Raw genomic sequence first — 22,667 nt, forward strand, 5'->3', positions numbered from 1 at the left:
AATTAATTTGATGGACATGTGAACAAATTAACTTCGCTTCAAAAGTCATGACACTCGAGAACGAGTGAATATTCGTGAGGTATACTAGCGCCGCCTGTGGTGAATAGAAGAGAGGAGGCGCTTATTTTCAAGTTAGATGAGACCGGAAATACGGAAATGATTATCGCTAGTATTGTTTAAGCCAGTTTTCAATGGTTTAGTGGGTTAACATTCGTGAAAGGTAAGGAAGGGCTATTTTCAGTCTTTCACGTCTGTCCATTATAACATTTCTTGGATGTGCAACTTTTCTGTTCGGATTCTAGTCTCAGTCGTGTCTGGTTCGTTGACGCACGGTTACGGGTCAACCTCTAAAGGTCCAACCCATGCTAAATTCCACTGTTTACATGTATCATGTACATCTGTCTCTTCGTAATGTGTCGATGAGTTTATTTCCGTTAACAACTGATTTCAGATGGCCGGCCTTTTGTTACTTGCTGATTCGTCGAAGATTACGGTAAACTTGGTAAACGCAGACACAAAAGAGGGCTTTGTCAACTGCGACAAATACACTCGTTTGCATATCAGTGTGAAGTATTGTTCGTTTCCTATTGTTGAGTGGAAAACGTGTATTGTGCTCAACAACAGTTCGGAGTCAGTGCGTCTGGAGCGTTGAGGAACGGCAATCGGAGTCGAGATTTTGAGACCGGTGTTACTGGAGTCCATTCCTCAGTGGCCTGGGTTAGTATTTGCTTCACCGTAGCTAGGGAACGTGTTTACTCGATATGCAGGAATCGGGCAGTCACCATGCCTCTACTAATATAGATAACTTCACCGGTTAGTCCGCCTACTACAAACATCACAATCATCCCTCGTGTATTGTGTTTAAGGTGACAAATAAGAGATCACAGTGCTCGTCAACTCAGTAAGTACTCAGTGTTCGCGTTTGTATTATGGCTTCGGGAAACGATCTCTCGTCTGGACTTTCAAGCAGAACACCCAGGGAAGATTTGTTCGCCGGTATAAACAACAGGTACGACGTCGGACGATTAGATCTCAGCTTTCAAACTCCTCGTTCGAGCTACGTCGATACCGGCAGTTATTACAAACCTGCTTCGAGAGACGGTAACGGGACGCCTCGTCCACCGAGTAGAGGCACATATCCGGAGCCAGCACAGATATTGCGGATTTCCCACGAAATACCTGGGGAGACGTTGTTTACCGAGTCAGACGGGTTCGAGCTCATGAGTTCATGTCAACTAAGAGACCAACTAAAGGTATTTTTTCTATAGTTGTTTCAGTTTCTTTTTTCTTATTTTCATGGTTTCATGATGATGAAATGTGTCTTGTCTATATCTAACTAACACCTGTGTGATCAAATAATCCAAATATTGATTTAAAAACTCCCCGCCAAAAACTAAATTATTAGACCCATTACAAAGGCCCAAAGACATGTGAAAGCAAATGGCCTTATATTCAATGCCAATGATCTATGTGTATTGATTTTGGATATTGAAGGGTGAATCCTTACAGATTTGGTGTACAATGAATTGATCTTTATCTATAGAACATAATATTATTGTTCTGTGAACCAATACGCCCACACCTTCATGCCCCCCTCCCCATCACATCCAATTTGAAGCACACTTAGCATTATACTGAGCTAAATCTTTGGCATTTCGTTTTTTAAGAAAATACATACTGTTGTATTGCACATTTAGCTTGTTGCCTAAATATGTAGCCGTCTAAATGTGCAAAATAACGATAAACATAGTTCGCTGATGCTGGTCGTTGCCTTAATCACGAGAGAATGGAATTACTAAGTTGTGTTTATTGCCTCTGCATTTCAAAAAAAAATCAAATATTAAGACTAAGGTGTTATCCCCCAATCCAAGTCATGGTATGTACAGCTTCATTTATGCTGAAGGTGACCACATAATAACCAGTAGAATTTCAGTCTAAGAGGCATGCTTTCTTCCACTGTGTTAATGGGTGACATTCAATTCTTAATTGTCTTTTTATTAAGGCTTTGTAATTATAATTATATTAAAGTTAGGATAATGTTTATTTGATTTAATGTGAAGTGGTTTTTGAATGGTAAATGACATCTGTAAAAATGGGCAGTGTTAGGTCTTCGTATATTTAACATATGTATATATGCAGGTGCAAGGAATTTATTTGCTTTCACATGAAATAAACTGATATATTTTTTTCTTGTAGTATTCAAAGCGACTCTTACATGAACACTGTTTATCATACATGTTATACGAGTTGCATGGTACTCACACCGAACATGCTGCGGCATGGTGACTAACATGTTAATGTCAAGCCATTTTTACTAATAATTAAGGATAATTGAGGGAAAAAAAGTACTTTTCACTTATTTACTACACTTGTAAAAAAAAAGTACTGGTCAATACATGCATGGTATGTACAGTCCATTATTATTGAGTGTAAAATTTATTTTTGCTAAAACTAATCATTTTCACAACAAAATTCACAACAATTGGTATTATGTACTGGTACTAGCAAGATTTACCGTTCTTCCAGTTTTACAGCATTCCCCATAACCTTATTTTTATAAAATTTTCTCTGTGAGGTACAGATGTTTCTCGGTGAATTTCATGCATAAGGTAAATTAACTTGTAAACTTGCCAGGATAGTATGTTGCCAATTATTAATATATAGTTAAGGCTAGTGAGTTACTTTTCAGTTGTCCGAATGACAATTTCACGTGTCCAGGGCTATATGACTACCCTTAGTGTCAAGGCTTGATGTATTCAAGTGTACATGATTCAAGATTTGGGGATGGCAACACAATTTATCAGTGCCGAATTTACTTGTAGTGGGGTGGGTAGGGGGGGCTCCGTTGTTCTTTATAAACACAATAATAATTCTAATATTACAAATCTTATTAATTATTCATTAGCTTAACATCTACTGCTTAGAAGTCTTTGTCACAAATATGGTTGCACGTCGAAACTTGATTATTTTTTATGAGCAGCTGTTCATCACTAAGTATCTAAACAAACTCAGAAAATAGAAACTTGCATAACTATTAAGATCAGAGAAGGATTGTAGGGTACATTACATTTTGTAATTAATCTAGCTCACTTTCCAGTTTTTACAATAAATATAGTAGTTTGCAGCTTAGGTTAGTGACTGTGATTACACCTCGATAAAAACTGATGATAGTTTCCATAGCAACCACTCTATACTATGCAACCATTTATTTGGGTCGAGTGTAATTCAATTTCTGAAAGCTGTTTGTTAAACTGTGCAATACTACTCAGAGACTAATGTGTCTTTCACAACACTTGGCTTTTAACTAATCTAGGTTATAAGAAATTTAATTGACAAGTTTGTATTGTAATATACATTGATTTGTCATCATTTTCCAATAAAAGAAACTTGTAGGAATATAAATAATAAAATAAATGAAATATAAGTAAAATATTGCTTCTATTAAAGTTCTGTATTTTTATAGAGAAATGTATTTTGAAAAATGACACAGAAGAGAGAATCTGTAAAAACTGTATGTGGTTAAACAAAAGTTATATATAATTACCTAAAAGTTGTTTTTAAAACAAACTCTTTTCCATGGATTTTATTTTATTACAGAGATTAAATTTTGGTCAACATTTCGCGTATTTTATTTTATGTTTTGTTTTTTTTTGTTTTGAACCAAATAGGCATAATTGGTCTTGATCATAATTTTTGAGAGAATATAAAAAAAAATGTTGTGACACATTTTATACTTGTCGCCACGTACTGTCTTTCAAGGCGTATATATGACAGCAACGCTTGGTTGTTTCTCATTTCTTCTCTTTTAAATTTTATTAAAATTTTCTGTATTTTTTCAAATTTTGAGTTTAAAACACCGCTTTCATTGATATGTGACTATATAGAAGACAAGCAGATTGTCTGTCCCTCTTCTGCATCAACTTTTGATATGCTTAATTCTTCTAGAAAACTACCTGTCTGATTGCTTTGATACTTGATATATAGGAACCTCTATCAAATTTGCTGATGGGATGATTTCATTAATTCTCAATTTTTAGCAAACATTGTTGTTAAAAATAGAATATATTTTTTGACTTCTTCTTAAAAACTATGAGCCCTATTGCTTTTTAAAAATCATGAGTGGACCTATATTCAATTCATCTCAATATCATCGATTCTGTAGTGTATTTTTGGCAAATACTTTTTGGCAAATATTTCTACTTGAAAACTCAGATAGTTGAGCATGGCATTTACTCTACAGTTATGTACAAACTAACACCTGCTTAAAAAGGGATGCATTTTTGCCACTTTTAGGTCATGCTTCATTTCCACTTTGTTTGATGCAGACAAGTCTTACATAATAGTACAGCCTGTTCCCTCTTTCAAAAGGATTTTAGCAACACTAATTTAAACGCGCTTTACACCAACATAGTGTGTACACCTGCTGTTTCATTATGTTGGTGTAAAGGACACGAAAAATTTAACATGGGCTAAGAGAACATCTTCATAACTTTATTAACCGAATGCTGCAGTAATAAAAAAAACAGTTTGCCAAAGTGCATACATTGTCATTTTAAAATTAGCATACAATTGATGAAAACAAAATTTCATATATAGATTCAGTCAAGTTGCATGTTGTCTCTATAGTCTCTTGTTGTAGTTATACATCTATTATTCGTGAAATGCATCATTGCGTCTAATCCGCCACACCATGCTGTGTTCACGAGGCTACAGTTCAGTAATCAATTTCACAGTGAGACGCTTTCACTAACGAGAGTTTAACTTCATCTGACTTCTTCCCATACGCTTTAATTAAAAAGATTGGTAACTACATTGGTATTTGTTGGCACCATGCCAGGAACACTTGTAATTACTTGGAGTGAGACCTGTTGCTGTGGTACAGAATTACCATTATCGTAAGAATGACCTCCATTCTTCCAAAGTTTGCAATTGTTGTTTTGTGTGCTACCAATTGTTATAGATTGACAATGACCATGAGACGGCTCAATATTGAGGCATTTAGGTATGATAAATGGATGTGTTTGCTTTCAACTGCCAATGTTAACAGATGTAGAGATAAGCTGACTGACCGTCTGTCTCTCATATACCACCAACCCCTTTGGGATTTGTCCTACTTTTTGATGGACCATCATGTGATCTACATTTCTTAATGGTTATGGAGTTGATCAGGGATAGGCTATTACTTTCTATGTATCTGTATGTGTTAATACGGCCGTCATGTCATCCCGCTCTCAAAAATACCAATGTTTGCCGTCTAATCTTGTAATAGTGTAGTACGATAAGCTGCTATTCAGTTACAGCCGGTTACTGGATGTAACCGTGTTTACAGTAGCATATTTGCAAGACACTTGTTGTTCACTTGTATTTGGTTAATTCGGCCATCTTGGAACCACTTTGACACGGTAGAGAATCTACATCCTTATTGACCATTAGGGGATGAGGGGAATTAATTGTGGGGGTTCACATTTTTACTTGTAGGTGTATTGGTAAGGTCAGCTATTATTTTAAAATCTAATGATCAATATACTATTATAAATGATAGACAACACTGCTGAAATTGACATAATACTATATAAGGCAATAATCACCATAGAAACGATAACAAGTTTTCATATGTGCATGTAGCATGTATAAAGTTGATATTGAATAAACATTTTAAACACGGATGAAAGATTAAGATCTAGAAAGGCTGGGAAAGGGTTCATTTATTATTGTGTTCAATTTCATCGGGGTATGAATTACCTGGATCAGGTATTGGCAGTCATGCATGGAAACTATTTGAAATGAATTACCAATCTGTAATTGTACAATTGTTGGAAGTCAATAATTGAAACAGCTAGAACATATGTGACAAATAAAAATAAATAACATTTTGTTTGATGTATATTGTTGTCATGGTTTATTTAGGCGCATACCAATGTTTGTGTTGGTATTTCTCAAGTTACTACACGTCCCTGCTATGCAAGTAAATTGCACATGTAACTTCAGCCGTGAATTATTAAAGTCAATTGCAGTCAATAATTCAGTGTATTCATAATTTTAGTGGCTTATGTTTCTGAAGATCAGAATTTAAAATTGAAATTGTTGTTGAAAAATATGGTGGATTTTCGCTTCAAAGTTCTAAACCCAAATTGAGGGGGGGGGGGGGGCAAGGGTTATTTTCATTCAACATAATTGCAATATTTTTTTGTTCGTTTTTGTTTGTTTTTTTGTAAACTGTGTCATTTTTCTTGGTACGTACAAGAATTTATATCCAAATAAAAAAAGTCGTAAAGAATAATCCAGGGAAATTACATTTTCGAAACTGTAAAACCACTAGATGACACAACTCACTGCAAAATTCAATTTTCATTGTAAACTGTAAAAACGTCTTTTTTTTCCTTGTAAATTGTAAAAAGCCCTTTTTATTTCCCGTAAAACTCTACCAGCTACCCCCCTTGCCCTCCCTCCAAATTGCCACCCTTTCACTGCTCTGTGGCGATCATGTATGATAATGGTTCGGTGCAATGCATGCAACGCCTATATCATACATTGTTTGTTTTATACACACATGTTGCATGATGTCTTTAATATGTGATTTTTTAATACACCATAGTTTTCACAGATTACATTAAAACCTTAATCCAGATTATATGCTAGATCAGACAGATTAACCAAACACTAAAGTCACTTGGAAGCTTAGGTATAATAATTTGATTGATCTTCGTCTGCAAAGGAAATTCTCCTTCTATCACGTAAATAACAATAAAAGGCCACCACACCTGTCCACGTACCAATCTGCTCCATAACAATAGGACGTGACTGGAATGAACTTTCCCTACTACATCTTCATTTTAAGTGATTTGATTTGAAAAAGAAAATGTAGACCCTTTCCACTTTGGTCACTCAACCCTGTCACAATTACTAATGGCCACTGGCTATGCACTGTATGTACTGTGATCCCTCCCATTTACTGTATGACGTGAAATAAAGTACACAGAGAGACTGAATTATTTATATTGTACACTACATAACAATATTCTCTAAACACATTTGAGATTAATTCCTGACCTAATAAAAAAAACAATAAATGCATTTGAAATAAACATTAGAAATAAAATTTATTTAATTAAACTTTTACAAATTATTTATTGGTAATAATTATCAGTATTACAGTAAGACATTCTTTTTGGAGAAAAAAACAGGACAATATTAAAAAAAATTTCATATAAAATTGTCATCATAATTCTCTGATAATGCAACTACATCCATATACCCATACCAAACTTTTTCACCATTAGATTATCAAACATAATTTTGAGATATGATCAAATATTTTAACTGAGGGAAAAATATATATGAGTTTTACATATTGCAAGTTTTATTGATATTTGATTATTTATTTGTGTATGTTTTTAAACTTATTGGTTTTTTGAAATGCAGAATAAAATACAATATTATTTTGTTGATCCCTTTGATTTGATCTGTTCTAATGATGTACATACAACTACCGGTATGTTTTGGATTATCAATTTTTTTGTAACCATCCATTGTATTGTATTTCTATGGAAAGAAATTAATACATCTGTCTTTGTGTGGTTCTGTCAAGGCATTTCTGTAGATCATTTAGTTACATAAGTGTCTTAGGTTTCTATTGTGATATTGAAGTGTATTGTAGTATTAAAATCAGACTTAATGGAACATACTGTAAAAGGGTTAATTATTCACTGGGTTTTAATTTTGCTTATTTCGCTGACTGGAAAATGCGCTGCTGGCTGGTATCTAGTGTAAGAAATAGACAAGGGATGAAGGCACCATCCAGCTCACATTTCTTAAACTCGAAAAAACAGACGAAAAGAATGAAAAATAAAATATAAAAAAAATACCAGGTTGAAGAATATTAGTTGCTTCTTCAAATTTCGCCAAAGCCCTACCTACATTTTACCGATATCTGCAGAATAAATCAAGAAAACTACACAAATTTACTCCATTTAGGAATTCCTAACGGTTTGCCCGAACGCACGGCACAGTTGGAGGCGTGGCCTGTTCAGCATTTGTCAACAACCAATCACAAAACCCCCCCAACCCCATGGTGTATCCTAAGAAGGAAAAGATGTATAATAATAAGGTTATTACGGAAATACCTCAGACAATGCGCAGCGCATCGACCTCCATTGCATGCCACTGCCACTGTACTGTCTTTGTGCATACTTTGAGGTATTGTCTATGAAGGGCTGATTTTGGCACAAACCGAGTGGGTCCCACATCCAAGGATTACAAATGTTGGCACAGGCCTAGATCCAATAATGTGAACATAGCTAATGTGCAGTTGGAAAGGTTTTGTAAAGAGAAATGAGTGAGGTGATTGCCCTATTCAAAAAGGGCAAAGCACATACACGTTTGTAATCCACTCACAACAAATAAGACACTAGAAAAAAACAACCTGAAATGAACAAAGAGTTCCTTTCGGTCTTACTGGTTTGCATCAGTATGTGTTTATCTTTTGTTTTTGTAATTATCTCATGACAGTTCACTCAACTTCAGTTTAAATCCTCTACCAGTTACATATTTTCATAATTTAATTTAACCATTTCACCACCAGACTTTTTCTGCACTTTTTTCTTATATTCTTCAATATTTCTGGAAATGAACCCCAATTTTGGAGCCAACAGACAAGATTTGAGTCAATTTTCAGTTTTGGGCCTGGTGGTGAAAAGGTTAATAAACCAAAATATGTCAGAATTATTCAAATTTATTTCACAGACAGGCATCCTAATCCTCTTACTGATTATGGTCTTAAAATGAATTAAAAAAAGAATCTCCTGATCTCATCAAAATGTAATGAACTAGTGTGATAAACAGAGCTTAAATTGTGTATTAAAAAAATAATCAGCCTTATGCTGATAACTTGAATTGTATATAATAAAAAAAATCAAATGATCATTTTGAACAAACAAAGCCATATACTGATAACTTGAATTATGTATTATAAAAAAAATCAAATGTCTATTTTGAACAAACAAAGTCGTATACTGATAACTTGAATTATGTATTATAAAAAAAATCAAATGATCATTTTGAACAAACAAAGCCGTATGTAGATCCTAAGTGATAACTTGAAAGGTGTATTTACAAAAAAATCAAATGATCATTTTGAACAAACAAAGCTGTATACCTATAACTTGTATTGTGTATTTAAAAAAACTCAAATGGTCAACTTAAACAAAATTGTAAACAAAATACTGTGCATGGGTAACTCTATCACCTCTTGTCTTGGTGCCAAGTATTAAATCGACTGCTGCGTGTCAGTAGAACAGAAGTGCACAGACAAATGCATCAGCACGAAAACGTGCCAGAACAATCCTCGTTTCAAATTTCAACTAAACAATAGATGAAAAAACTGCACAGAAAAAACAGAGATCGATACATGGATAGTGATCCACACTAACCATATTTTGTATGTGAACTGGATTCTGTGACACCATAGTGGCTAGAAATACAGTAAGCTTGACTGACATGCACACTGAGCTAACAGGTAATAGATCTTCATTCCATACATGTATGTTTATACATTTGTTACTGTATAATAAAAATAATAATAACATACATCGTAAAGAAAATAGTCTGTTTTTTAGTAGTCGATGAAAAAAGTATTTGTTGAAATGAAAAACATGTATATGGATAACTACTTGCATTTCCTTATAAATCCTTAGTAAAAGCCTAATATTAAAGCATTTATAAATCATTGACTTATTAAGTTTTGAGTCCTTATATGAGTTTTATTGTCCTGTTTTTCTCTGAAAAATTGTCATACTGTTGAAAATATTATGGATAACTTGTTACCAATGCATAATTTGTAACAGTTTTGTGAAAAAAATCCCAACCAGCATTTTCAGCTTTTATGCTTCTCTACTAATAAGAGCAAATACTTTAAATTATCATGGAGTTCTGTTCCATTTTATTCAGCTCTCTTAAAATTAGTGACAATCTGGAAGTTAGAAGTGTACTGACTGAATGACGATAAGTCCTTGATGTGTGTGTGGGGGAAGTCTGATGAGTTTGTTTGTCAATGACAAAAGGAGAAAAAAAAACGCCCTAAGTTTGTCATTGTCTTGTTCTTATGATGATAAATCAAAAAACTGTGACGCAAATCAGCCTCATCATTAAACAACGTGTCAGCGCATGTTACAACATGTAGTGTTATAGTGTAGTGCAGTGTCATGAGTAATTTAAAGTTGTCAGTATTCTACAAGAATTCTACAAAAAAAAAAAAATTATTTCAAATTTCTCGGCTATCCATGACACTGCAACTGCACAAGACCGGTTTCGTGGCTCATAAACATTTCACAAGTTTTAGAGAAAGTGATAATCTTTAGGAAAGCCACAGGGTAATCACAAAGTCATTGTTTCCATGGAAATAAGTTCTAGTATCCCTAATTATGTCTTTTGAGTCATATAAGGATCCATATCAAGCAAGATGTGGAGTGACAACCACCGCCAGTTAATACAACAAATATGTTTTAAAATTTCCAAAATTTCTGTCAAGGCTATAAAAGGAAATGAGTGAAATCCCTAAGTGGCTGTAAATTTGAAATAGGACCCCTCATCTCACTTATCATATATGATTATTCTAGACTTTATTCAAGAGTAGCTTCCTGCTGATATCAATATCGTCATTTTACGAGTAATAGCTAAAGCAGGTGGTCGTATACAGGTAACTAAGCCTGCCTTCCTGGTAACAGGCCACAGGTGCTATGTGTAGGTTACCATGGTAACAATCCAAATTTATTGTTTCTGTGCATGCAAGGCATTTACACAGGAAGCATACTATAGGTATTGGAGTCTGGCATCTCATTACCTCCGAGAAGCTTACTTTTATTTGTATAGAGTCGAATTGCTTGCATTCAGTCTACTGGAGCAATGCGGTTATTTGTCTTGTCGTTTTCAAGTTGTACAAGTACATATGCACACAGGGAGGCTCTAAAAGGCATTATCATAAAAGAACAATTGGATAATTTGAGTGAACTCATTATAGATGAGATAACTAAAAAAAAATACAAATTATTTTTTTATTTGTAATTCTAATTTAGATCTGTCACTGTTTCACCATGGCTTTTTGAAAAATATTACCTTAGGAAATGCGATTTACAAAATATGTAACAATTACATGTTATTTCTAAGATGGTAGATGTTTTTAAAAACAAAAACAAAAGTTCCAATAGTTTTCATCATTTTGCTCAGTTCTGGGCTTTCCACACCAAGTGGTTGGATTGAGAATAATAAAAAGAAACATGGCTGCCCTCAGGGCTTGACCGGACCCACACAAAGAAGTTTGCTAAGCCTGTTCTAAACGTTTTGGATTTCGGCATTTCCATGATGTATCCTTGGGAGGAAAAGATGTATAATAATAAGGCTATTACGAGGATACTGCAAAGTATGCACTCAGACAGTACACTGTTGCATCAACATCCGCTAAGTGTCGGTCATTACTCCTGCCGTACTGTCTTCATGTATACTTTGCAGTATCTTCATACTAATACAACAAACTTAATAGTGTGTAATACTTTATTTTAAGCTGGAATTAATTTTCGCTGAAAAGGCTTTTTGGGCATTTTGTATGGAATTTATTTTCACTGATTTCTGATGAGTTTATTGTAAAATATAGGAAAAAAGTATATTCGCTGGATTTTATTTTCACGGAATCATCCCTTCAGCAAAAATAGCGAAAATAAATTCCAAGCGAAAATAAAGTATTCTACAGTACTTTATAATGGAACTTTCTGGTGACCATTACATTTAAAACCATCTAAATTTTTCAAAGTTACCGGTACTGCTTATTCCAGTATATCCCAACTAGATTTTCTCTGACTTAGGAATTTCTCTTACAAAATTGACAACTTGTTTATGGTAGTTCTCCTGACCATCCCTCTGGCGATATTTCGGTGAAAATTCTAAATTTTGTTTTTTACTTTATTCTATGATTATTGTAATATTTAATTTCAATTTTGAAAAGGTGAAAATTGTTGCAATGTAATACAGATTACAAGAACAACAAAAATTCAATAAATCAAGTTCTAGTTGGCAGTCATGTTGGTATATGTAGCTGCAATGTAAAGCAGTCTCATACCATAACCCAGATATAATGTAAGCTATATACATAACCAATTCATGTATATATATATATATATATATATATATATATATATATATATATATATATATATACAACAGTGTCATGAATGAAAAAAAAATTAACTAGTTTGTTTTTTGAATTTTAATAATAAAGCAATAATGTATTTTTAAAAGAGAGTAATTAAATTTGCTTTTCATCCTCTTAGTACTCTTGCTTCGTGAAAAAGATTTCGCTTTCTAAAATTAAATGGTTGTGTCCCTAGGGCTACTTTGCTCCCTCGTAAGTACTTGCATGTTACTGCCCTTTGTGTGTATTCCCCCTTGTGGAGAAAGAACAAAATTATAGCTTTGTTGTTCTATGACGACTTGACAACTTATCTCCCTTGGCTATCACTCAATAGAATGTTGAGATTGTTTTTTTTTTAAATCAGACCTTGGCCAGTTCATAAAGTTAATGTTAAAATACATTTTTAAATGGTGGCAAGTTCATGTGTACAAACATAGGGGTCCTGATATAAGACTTCTGTGTACATGTCAGTCAATCCTATCATAATTTGAATATCACCGAATTTGTTAGTTCTCATGTATTGAAATTATCATGGATAACAACTAAATGTTGGTGATTGTCAAGGAATGTCCACATATTTTTATTTAAGTTAACAAAAACAATTATGAATAATAACTTCAATCTATGGTTAATAAAGTTAATATAAAAATACATTAGATAGTAAAAACTGAATTGACAAGTGTGTGAATAACTAATTAACCATATTAACCACACAAGATCTACAAACAATTTTACTGATGAAATGTTATTTAATCTCTCAGATTCAATTATTAAACTTGTATTATTTTTACTTCAGTAATTTTATCGTCTAGAACTTTGAATTACAAGTGACAAATATTGCCCCAGGAAGTTTCAAAATCAAATTTGTCATAAGTTGTAAATAAAACTTGTCATGTGTTATATTGCAAAATAGTGAATTCAAACTTCTGTTAAATTAACACGTCTCCTTGCCATAACTGTTTATGCCACCACTATCCCACTCATTGTTTTTATGCCATTACTCTCTAGTGATTGAAACTCAACTGTCATTTTTTCATTTTTCTTTCATTATTTTGTTTTTATTTATCTGATTAACGCATAGTAACCTTTTGAAAACCATAGTTAATCATTGACAACTTTCACAGAAAAAAACCTGCTTAAATTTGTCCTTGCTATCTCAACAAGTCATCTAGTCAATGAGAAGTCATGACCGATTGAACAAAAATTAACCAGGGTCTTGATATTCACCTTGTCCCGTGGTGAGGCCAACCATTCTACTCTGCAACCACTTGTTGATTATATTATACTTATTGAGATTAAAGGTCAATGCCAACCTTTATTCTAATTTATTGACAATAAAAGCATCCGAATTCTGTCGTTAAATTTGAAGTGTGATATCTCATGCTATTGTTGTTTAGTTTATTGTTTAGTTGTGATGTTAGGTTTTATTATTAACCTTGATTTTATTATGCTATGAAATCAACACATAACTGTGGTTCTATACAAAGTCAGCTGCCAAGTCAATTCAGCGAGATTTTACTGAGCACTACCATTTTGAATGACTGCTATAAAGTCAATAGTCTGTCACCCAGTAAATTCTGTGTGATTATATATGTAATGTTTATCACAGAAATTATAGACACTAAGTCGACATTGCCATACGTCCTACAAAATACCATAGTAGCATTCCATATAAATCAGTTCAGCAGAGGGCTTTGGTTACTATGGTAACCGAAAGCCTGGGGATAATCAGCAGGTCTGCATTGTTTATTGGGTATTTGTTGCCAGGTTCGTCAAATCGCCGTTATTTGGCAGCTTTTCAAAATTAGCAATCATAACTCTGTCACATGTTGTTAAGTATGCATGAAATGACATTTATACAGCAATTAAACTGCTCAATTTATTCCTGGTTGTCTAAATTTCCTGAAAGTATTTCATAAATGGCGTGACTTCATTATGAAATTAATTATCAGTTTACAATCCCTGGTGCGGAGAGGGTAACAATTACTTTAAAGACTCAATTGACCCCCCCTTCTCTTCTTATTCCCCATCCCTTAATTCTTCCATAGCTCATTTGCAAGTTGCACATGGTTGATTAATCAATCTCAAAATCCATATTGTTGCTGTATTTAGTAATATATAGGGGAAGTCAATGTACCAATTGGTAGTCTATGTGTGTATGTGCCATCACCTCAAAATTAATAATACAAGAAAAATCCAAGCAGTACAATAGTTGTGCAGCACTTTATTGTATGCATTTCTTGTAAACGTACAATGGATTTGTTAAACACTTGTTGCATGGGACCAATAAGATTTAAGAATGGTGAAGTCTAACACACATTTGTTAAACACTTGTTGCATGGGACCAATAAGATTTAAGAATGGTGAAGTCTAACACACATTTAGGTCAGGAATTTCCTGAAACTTTTGCAAAATATTCTTTTTGATTGACTGTATTTAATTCTGGAGGCGTTTTTTAATTATGAACCACAATTGTCACCTTTTAGCCTATTTTCCCGAGTTAAAATGTAGGGATTAATTCTATGGGGAAATCTCAGTTTTTGTTTCCATAGAAACAAGTTCAGTTTTTCCACAAATTTTTATTTGTTTTTTATTTAATGGAATCTTTCACCCAGCAAAACATCAAGAATTTGTAGTGTTTCCACATTTTTACCTACTTAGCCACATCAGCAAAATTTTGCAAACGTGACACGTGTCTTCAAGACCCAAATTAATATTTCACTATTTTCCAAAATTAAGGCACCTTACGGTATACACATACTCAGTATATAAGGTAGAGGGTATGGCAGCACAATATACAATGGATACTATGGTTGCTAAGGTAATAAATACAAGGAAAGTTGTGTGCCAGATCAACTTCCTGTCAGAATGTCATGTCAAATTACCTCTTGTTTATTACAACCTAAATCTAATATTTTGCACCATGTATTGTCAAAATAATAATTGTCTTTTGAGGTTGAATACACCTGAGTATTGCTTCAAACTGTGCTGACTTCAGGGTTATTACCCCCACTTTATTTGGTTGAATTGTCTATTCTTTCAAATCACTGTTTGTACAACTGTGTGCATGTAAAGACTACTTGCTATAAAGATTTGGTTGAGTAATTGAGTGTGTGTTTGTGTACGGACAATGTTAATTACATCTAGAGCAACCACGTTTTCAGGATACTGACCTTTTAAAATTAGAACAGATGCTCTGAAGTTGTTCTTATATACTATTTTTTCCCAAATATTTTGAATAAGCTTTGTGTGCTTGTTCTCACTTTTGAATTCTATATCAGACGAGGTGTTTTTCAATTCAAAATGGCCTCTAAAGTGGGGAATAACACTTTTAGAAAGTCATTGTTTCCATGGAAAGGAGTAAGCACAGACCCTTGGATTATTTGCATTATGTCATTGGTCAGTTAAACTTAATCTGTATGCTAGTAGGTATGCTCTGACTAAATCCACATCATATAGATGAGCTTAATCCGGTGAAATGAACAGTTCCTGCAGTCATGTTATCCCTCAATTCATATTGATGCCATCCTCACCAACAAAAAAAACATGTGGCAATCACAATCTTTGAATATTGTAATAAGTGACTTTTGATTATGATTTCAGCCTGTATGGATCATCACATGCGTCAATTTAAAACCGACATTCACACATTTTTATGCAATTTTGCGTATCGATAACATGCGTTATATACGATAGAATGGGGAAATGTTTGTTTACTGTTTCAGAGGATGTCAGTCGGACTAATTTTAATGCATGTATTCAAAAACATTATTTAATAAATGTGAAATGTTGAACATATATCTTACCGTTAGGGTATTAATAAATGTTGTCGGCGTCTGGTAAAAACACCCTGGGCTTACCTGGGTATACTCGGGGGATACTCTCAACTTGTTAAATGTCTAAAAACAGAGGGGTTGGCTTATATTCAGGGAGAGGCTTATGCTTGAAGGAAAGTACATGTACGGTAAATAATCTTAAAACGCATAATTTTTTCAATTTAAGCTAGAACGAGCAGCAACACTTTTTTTTGGTCTAAAATGAAACCCAGAATCTTGTACATGTATCCTTAAGAATCAAGTACATGTTGTTTCAAACCTTGCTGTATCTATAAGAGAACACTTACAGAGCAATACATCTGTTGACATTTAATGTTTGCTTAAACAGTAAAGGTCATTAACATACAATACGGACAATCAATACTTTTTATTTATATGCAAATTGACAATTTATTAATTTCCTTGGGCGAACACTTGAAGCTATGAATGGTAATGGTTTGAAAACTTGTGTAGTTTTTAGAGGTCATCTGATTAGATTTTATTGTAGAAAACTGATATTCAGGATGTAAATCATGCACTTGAACTGTTATCTGACTTAAATGGGGGATGATACATGGCCAAGGGAGTGATAAATGATCTTTTTTTATTTTATCAATGAATTATAAGATAAAGGTATGCAACTTTGAAATCTATGTAAGGTGATATATGATGAATAACTGATTCGATAAGGTGCATCAATCGAATGCATTTCTAACCACAGAGCACAGTGAACGCTTTGATTCAGGCTAGATTATCGCTGTATTAAAAAAATAATAAAACGAACGTAATACCTGCCTTGCGAATAAGCAAGTAGAACATAAGGCAATTTTTTTCATAAACTCATTTATTTATATTAGTATTTCTAGAGATGTATCTTTGTGGCATAATTTTGTGAGGATTTCGCAATTTATATGAAATCTTCGGCGCACATTACCACGTACCTGCGTATTAATAACCCTCCTTTTATGAATCCTTGATTTTCTATATAATGCAAATGTAATTTATTTTCAGAGAGAACAACTGTTACGAAAAGAAAAGGAAGATGAAATTTATCTTATAAAGCACTCCATGGGGACTGAAATGAGGCCAGCAACTGCACCAGGTTCCAGAGCGCATTCTTCAATTGGCAAAAGTTATGATTTTGGAACACTAATGGACACTGATAGTGGTATCAGGTAAAAAAAATATATTGACTATACGTCTTTTACCTCAAGGAACACGTATACCTTTAATCACTATATACTAATATGGTAATGGATTCTTAAGTTTAAACTTTTCCCATATTTTCACAAAAATGTCAACCTGTAGCCAAATGTTTTGCCCTATTTGGTTATTAAGCTTGGATGTCAGTGTCATGGTCACACACAGATCTGACAGAAGGTCACCCAGTGTGTTGTATTTGGTATTATTCATATAAAATTGGTTTCTAAATTTGATTTTTGATATAAAGTATTGTAAACTGTGCCCGCAAGAAAGAATGAAACAGCAATATAGCAGAATGAGACACTGTTGTTGTCACTATCAATTTTTGTTAATTGTCGATGGCATTTGTGACGATGACATTTCATGACATTCACTATGACTTGTGTCTTTAATAGTAAAATATTTACATAATTTAGTGGTTACTTACTCCCGAAAATAAAGTTGTCTACAATTGAACAAAATTTTGAACTGCTCATCCTGCCAACCAGTATTTCTGGAAAATACAACATCCTGAGATGTACTACTGTGAATCTTGTTATTTTCTGATTGTATTTGTATACTTACATTTGCTGCAAATAATTTTTAAACCACTATTTCCATATACTATGTATCTTAAGACCTGATTTGTAACATGGAGTTATGAGACGTGATTAAGTGGAAATTGGAAATTTGATTAGAATCTTAATAAATCATATGAAATTATATAATGAGAAATACGATTTGCAGGATTTTTTTGTTCATTGCAACATTACCGATAATCAATATTTATAAGTCACTTGAAAAAATGGTTTACCGTCCAAAGTTGAACAAAAAAAAGGGTCAGTCTGTACTCAGAGTGAGAGTGCTACCAGTACATACTCAGTGGAAGGCCAAACAGTAATACATGTATGGGGGAACTTTGACGTCTGCAGGTGCTTGTATATGACTTGGTTGATGCCAGGATAGTGCTTTAAATTGCCATATTGCCATTCTATGATAAGATAGCACACACACGCCCATATCATTTAGTCCCAAGTAAAATACAGAAAAAAAAAATATCATAGAAATGGTTTCCATGGTATCAATCCTCTATATTTACATTATGTTTTGGAAACTGACACCTGGCAATCTGATGAATATTTAATTAGTAGTTGGATTTCAATTCATTATGCGGCACACTATCTAAAAAAAAATAACATAATATTTGTTTTGATCTGTTCGTGCATATTTTTCCTAAATTAATGCATTGTTTAATTAACCAGTAACGGTATAACCAGTAACGGTATAACCAGTAACGGTATAACCAGTAACGGTATAACCAGTAACGGTATAACCACTGTGATGCAACATATAAATGACCATCATCTGTACAATGCAGCGTGTTACCATCGCAAGTAGGAAATGACGCTCAAAATAGCAATTTTTATTATCATTGAGAGGCTATGTTGTTTAATGACTAAATACCACATAATTAGTCGATGCGAAGCAACAAAATGCAGACAAGGATTTCATCGCGTCCAAATTTGCACCATAGACAACTTTATAATAATGCGTGGCATTTATTGGATGAGTTAGCAGCGTCAATTAAAAGGTAGATTGTGTTTAATTATTAAAGAATGGCAGTCGTCTCACAGTGTAGTGTTCGATATGGATCCTATATGATCTATACAATGCTTAAAAGTGAAATTCCACCTCTAAATGCATTTTTCCCTGCAATGCCACCTTAAATGAAATTTTGAATGCACACTGCAATATCACTGATGCTTACTTACATCTGTGGTACTGCAAATCATTCGATTTTTGTAACCAGGAATGTCCTCAATAATGTCATGGCAACAACAGGGAGTACATTTCACGATCACAGGTTTTTAGACAGAGTCTAAAAAATTGTATTCAAGTGTCACTGCTATGTTGTTTTAAAAAAAATATGTTTCTTGCGAAAATAACACTGTTCAAAGTATTTTTGGAAGTTTTTTTATTTTTTTTATTTCTCAGTGTTCATAACATGGCAACATATGGCACCTAAGTGAGATATTATTGTTTTATTATCAATTACCAGACAGTCATCACACAGTAATTATTTGATATTTTTCAGTAATGGCATGTCAGCTAGAAGTCTAAAATCCCCAATGGGAATGGCACCGCATATGGTCAACTTTGATGACTCTTTAAATAGTAGCCGCCATGACTACCAGAGGATGTCGCCTAGGCGACCCTCTTCCCCTTCACTAGGCGCTGATGCAACCAATTGGGGTGGATCTTCACCGATGTCAGTCAAGGGGTTGAAAGATGCGTTGCATGACAGTGAACAGAGACGTCTAGCGTTGGTAGATAAACTTAGAGATGCTCATTCCTCATTAAAGGTATATTCTAAATAGAAATTTTTTATTGGTAATTTTTTGCTTTGGAGCGAGTTTGTAATTATTAATCATACTATTGTGTAAACTTGTAAAATGCAACCTATTATTATTATAAAGTCATTATTGTTTTGTTTTTTTAGATCCAAACTCAGAGACTGTGTGAGATGGAGGCTAAATTAACGGAGCGTGAATTCGCTGTTGAGAACTTTTCAACCACTCAAGAAGTGAGTATTGCATTTGTAGTTGCCATTCAAAATACCGGTAACACCAGTGATTATTGGAGCTATGCTATCAACAGTTAGGAATCTACCTTTATTTGTGATTGACGCAGGGGATTGTTTTTGATAGACAAGGGAGGCAACTTATTAGGATTAAACCATTATTTTTGGTGGGCAGTGAAAGCAGCTTTCTTGGATTAAACCATTGTTTTTAATGGGTAGGAATGGAGTCTGTAAGTCACTGATCTGTACATATAGCAACCAAACATTTATGCTAACTTTCATGCCACAAGAATATTTATTTGAATATGTAAGGTCTTCATAATCTGGAAATAGAAAAAGATAGACACACAAAAAAAAAAACCTAGTAAAAGGCAGAATATGCCATAACAATTAATTGAAGTTTTATTGTCAGAAATATGATACTGTAAAAAAACATTCTTTAGTAAAAATCAAAATTTCATCAGAGATGAAAAACAGTAAAAATCTATTCACATATTTACTTTCAAGTAGAGATTATTATGACTTTATTATTATTAATTTAACTTACTACCGGTATATATGTAAAACAGAGAGGCCCTAACATATATATTATTTAGTTATATACATTCTTTTATTAACTATCACTTTTTATAAAATATCATTTTTTGCTACAACCCAATGTAAATTTTTTACAAGAAGGCAATAAATTATTATTATTATATTATTATTTGATACTATTTCATACTATAACATGGGATCCTAAGATAAGGATACTTGTATACAACTCAGATATCCATGCACTGTGATTTGTAATGAAGATCACATTTACTGCTCCATGCTCACATTGATCAATCTCAACCAATGGCATCACAGCATACCATTTGATTAGAAACGTTTGATTCATGTCAGCAGAAATGAGCAAGGTTATCGTCAAAATACATAATATTCGCTCTTCAGATACATGAGAATATTAGATAAAAAACTGTAAAATCATTTATTTTCACTGATATTTTATTGCACTATTTTGATGTTTCGAGCATATTCACTGTGTTTTAATTTCTTGAATTTGTAAAGTAAACAATGAGTTTTATTGTTTTTTTTACATGTACATGTTACATTTATATATTTAATTTAGCGTTTACAGTAGTCTGAAATGAACGCTAAAACTTTCCTACACAGACTCACTCATTTGAATTTTTGTCAACATCTCACATGACTTCTGTTCAAATAATTTGACAGTTTCATTGAGAAAAGTTTTCATTTGCTGTTAGTAATTTCATTATAAATTTTTAGACTTCTTTGACTTTGATTTCAAATATTCATTCTGTAAGTAATTTAAACTTTACCTTAGCTCAAGTCAAATGTGAGTTACCGATAGTTGAAGTAATTGATTTAATTATATTTTTTTCTGTAGAGTTAACTTTCAATTAACTGCTTCTCAATGCATTGTTGTAATCTTGATAAAAGGGTGAGGGTTGATTGATTGCCGAATGAAATAATAATCAATTCTTATTTTTTTTGACAACTCTTCAGTAAAAGTACTCCGAGGGTTAAATGTAAATTTGACCTTCTTGATATTGTCTTCACAGGTCAACATTGTTTATTGCAACATGCATTTCATTCAGTCTTAATTAGTTTGCATCCAAGCTAGTAGAAGTATATTATAAAATACTTTATTTTAGCTGGAATTAATTTTCGCTGAAAAGACTTTTTGGATGTTTTGTATGGAATTTATTTTCACTGATTTTTGACAAATTAAATGTAACATATAGAAAAAAAGTATATTCCCTGAATTTAATTTTCACTGAATCATTACTGCAGTGAAAATATTGAAAATTAATTCCAAGTGAAAATAAAGTATTTTACAGTAAATTATAAACTGCTTTCCAACATTTTTCTTTTTAATTCCACTGACGTTTTTCTTGCAGGGCTTGCAAAGAAAAATTGCGGAGCTGCAACGAGACAGAGAAGAGTCTGTTTCTGACAAAATACAAACAATCAGAAAAAGAGAGAAACTCCAAGAACGGTGAGCTTATTAAGTCAGTTTTATTTTTAGTTTTTACATAGCCTGGCTTTCAAGTTTCATATTTTTTGAATATTCAAATATTGTCTACTACAGTAAGGCCAACAAAATTGTTTTTCTGATTGTGACATTTTTGAAACTACTTTATTGCATGTGTCAAAATACATACTTTTGTAGTGGTGCTTTATATCACCTGATCACTCGAGTGTATTGATATGTAAAAAGTAGTGCCGTCAGTGTAACTGAAAATGGCGGAATAAAAGTTAAATTTGAAAGCTCTCTGGTTTCTTTGATGTTTCGTGTGTTCCTGAGTCAACACATCACACTGATCATTACGTGGATGAAATTATAGCTTTGTATTTGCATATTAACTCAATAAAGTATGCCCTATATGGCAACAATTACAGCTGTCTCTTGAAAAGTAATACTTTGAATTAGAGCTGTGGTGGACATCACATGATAAACAATTCATGCAAAACTACAAAGTCTCTGTTGTCAACGGCAATATTTACTTTATATCTCCATGCACACCCAAAATATTAACAGGAACCATATTTTTGTATCAGATATATTTTGTTTACATCAATAAAATGTCTGTATGTTTAATATTGAAATTGCACGAGAATAAACATGTATTTTGTAAAGAAACTTGTTAACACTTTGTTGATGTAACGTTTTGAACATTTTTATATATTTTTCGATATTCTCGAGGGCGGACCTACATTACAAAACGCTCTATGCTGCAAAGATGCGCACTACTGTACCATGTCTTCATATGGGCTCTGCGCGAATGCTGTGGAACACTGGTCGAAGTACTGGTGAAAACAGCTAAAGTCAGGAAAACAGCACAAACTCAACTATGAGACAATTCTGAATAACCAAATTTATATATATTGCACATATTGGGGT

The 22,667-nt window shown here is 33.2% G+C and overlaps 1 protein-coding gene across 5 annotated transcripts in view; it reads left to right on the forward strand.

Annotated features, from left to right (window-relative positions):
* The first annotated feature begins 465 nt into the window (after window positions 1-465).
* The window catches only part of LOC144359586 (uncharacterized), a 60,558-nt gene continuing 38,356 nt past the window's right edge, over window positions 466-22,667 (forward strand). For 2 of the 5 annotated variants that reach the window (XM_085506911.1, XM_085506913.1), the window contains exons 1-5: window positions 467-1,253; window positions 17,005-17,168; window positions 19,271-19,538; window positions 19,676-19,759; window positions 21,664-21,761. In XM_085506911.1, coding sequence (XP_085363037.1) covers window positions 930-1,253; window positions 17,005-17,168; window positions 19,271-19,538; window positions 19,676-19,759; window positions 21,664-21,761 — 938 coding nt within the window. In that variant the 5' untranslated portion in view covers window positions 467-929. Of the gene's footprint in view, window positions 1,254-17,004; window positions 17,169-19,270; window positions 19,539-19,675; window positions 19,760-21,663; window positions 21,762-22,667 lie in introns of all 5 variants that reach the window. The other 3 variants (XM_085506912.1, XM_085506914.1, XM_085506910.1) reach the window with 2 other exon arrangements.

Source organism: Saccoglossus kowalevskii, chromosome 13 (assembly GCF_978046115.1).
Source record: "Saccoglossus kowalevskii chromosome 13, keSacKowa6.1, whole genome shotgun sequence".
Taxonomy (NCBI): Eukaryota; Metazoa; Hemichordata; class Enteropneusta; family Harrimaniidae; genus Saccoglossus; species Saccoglossus kowalevskii.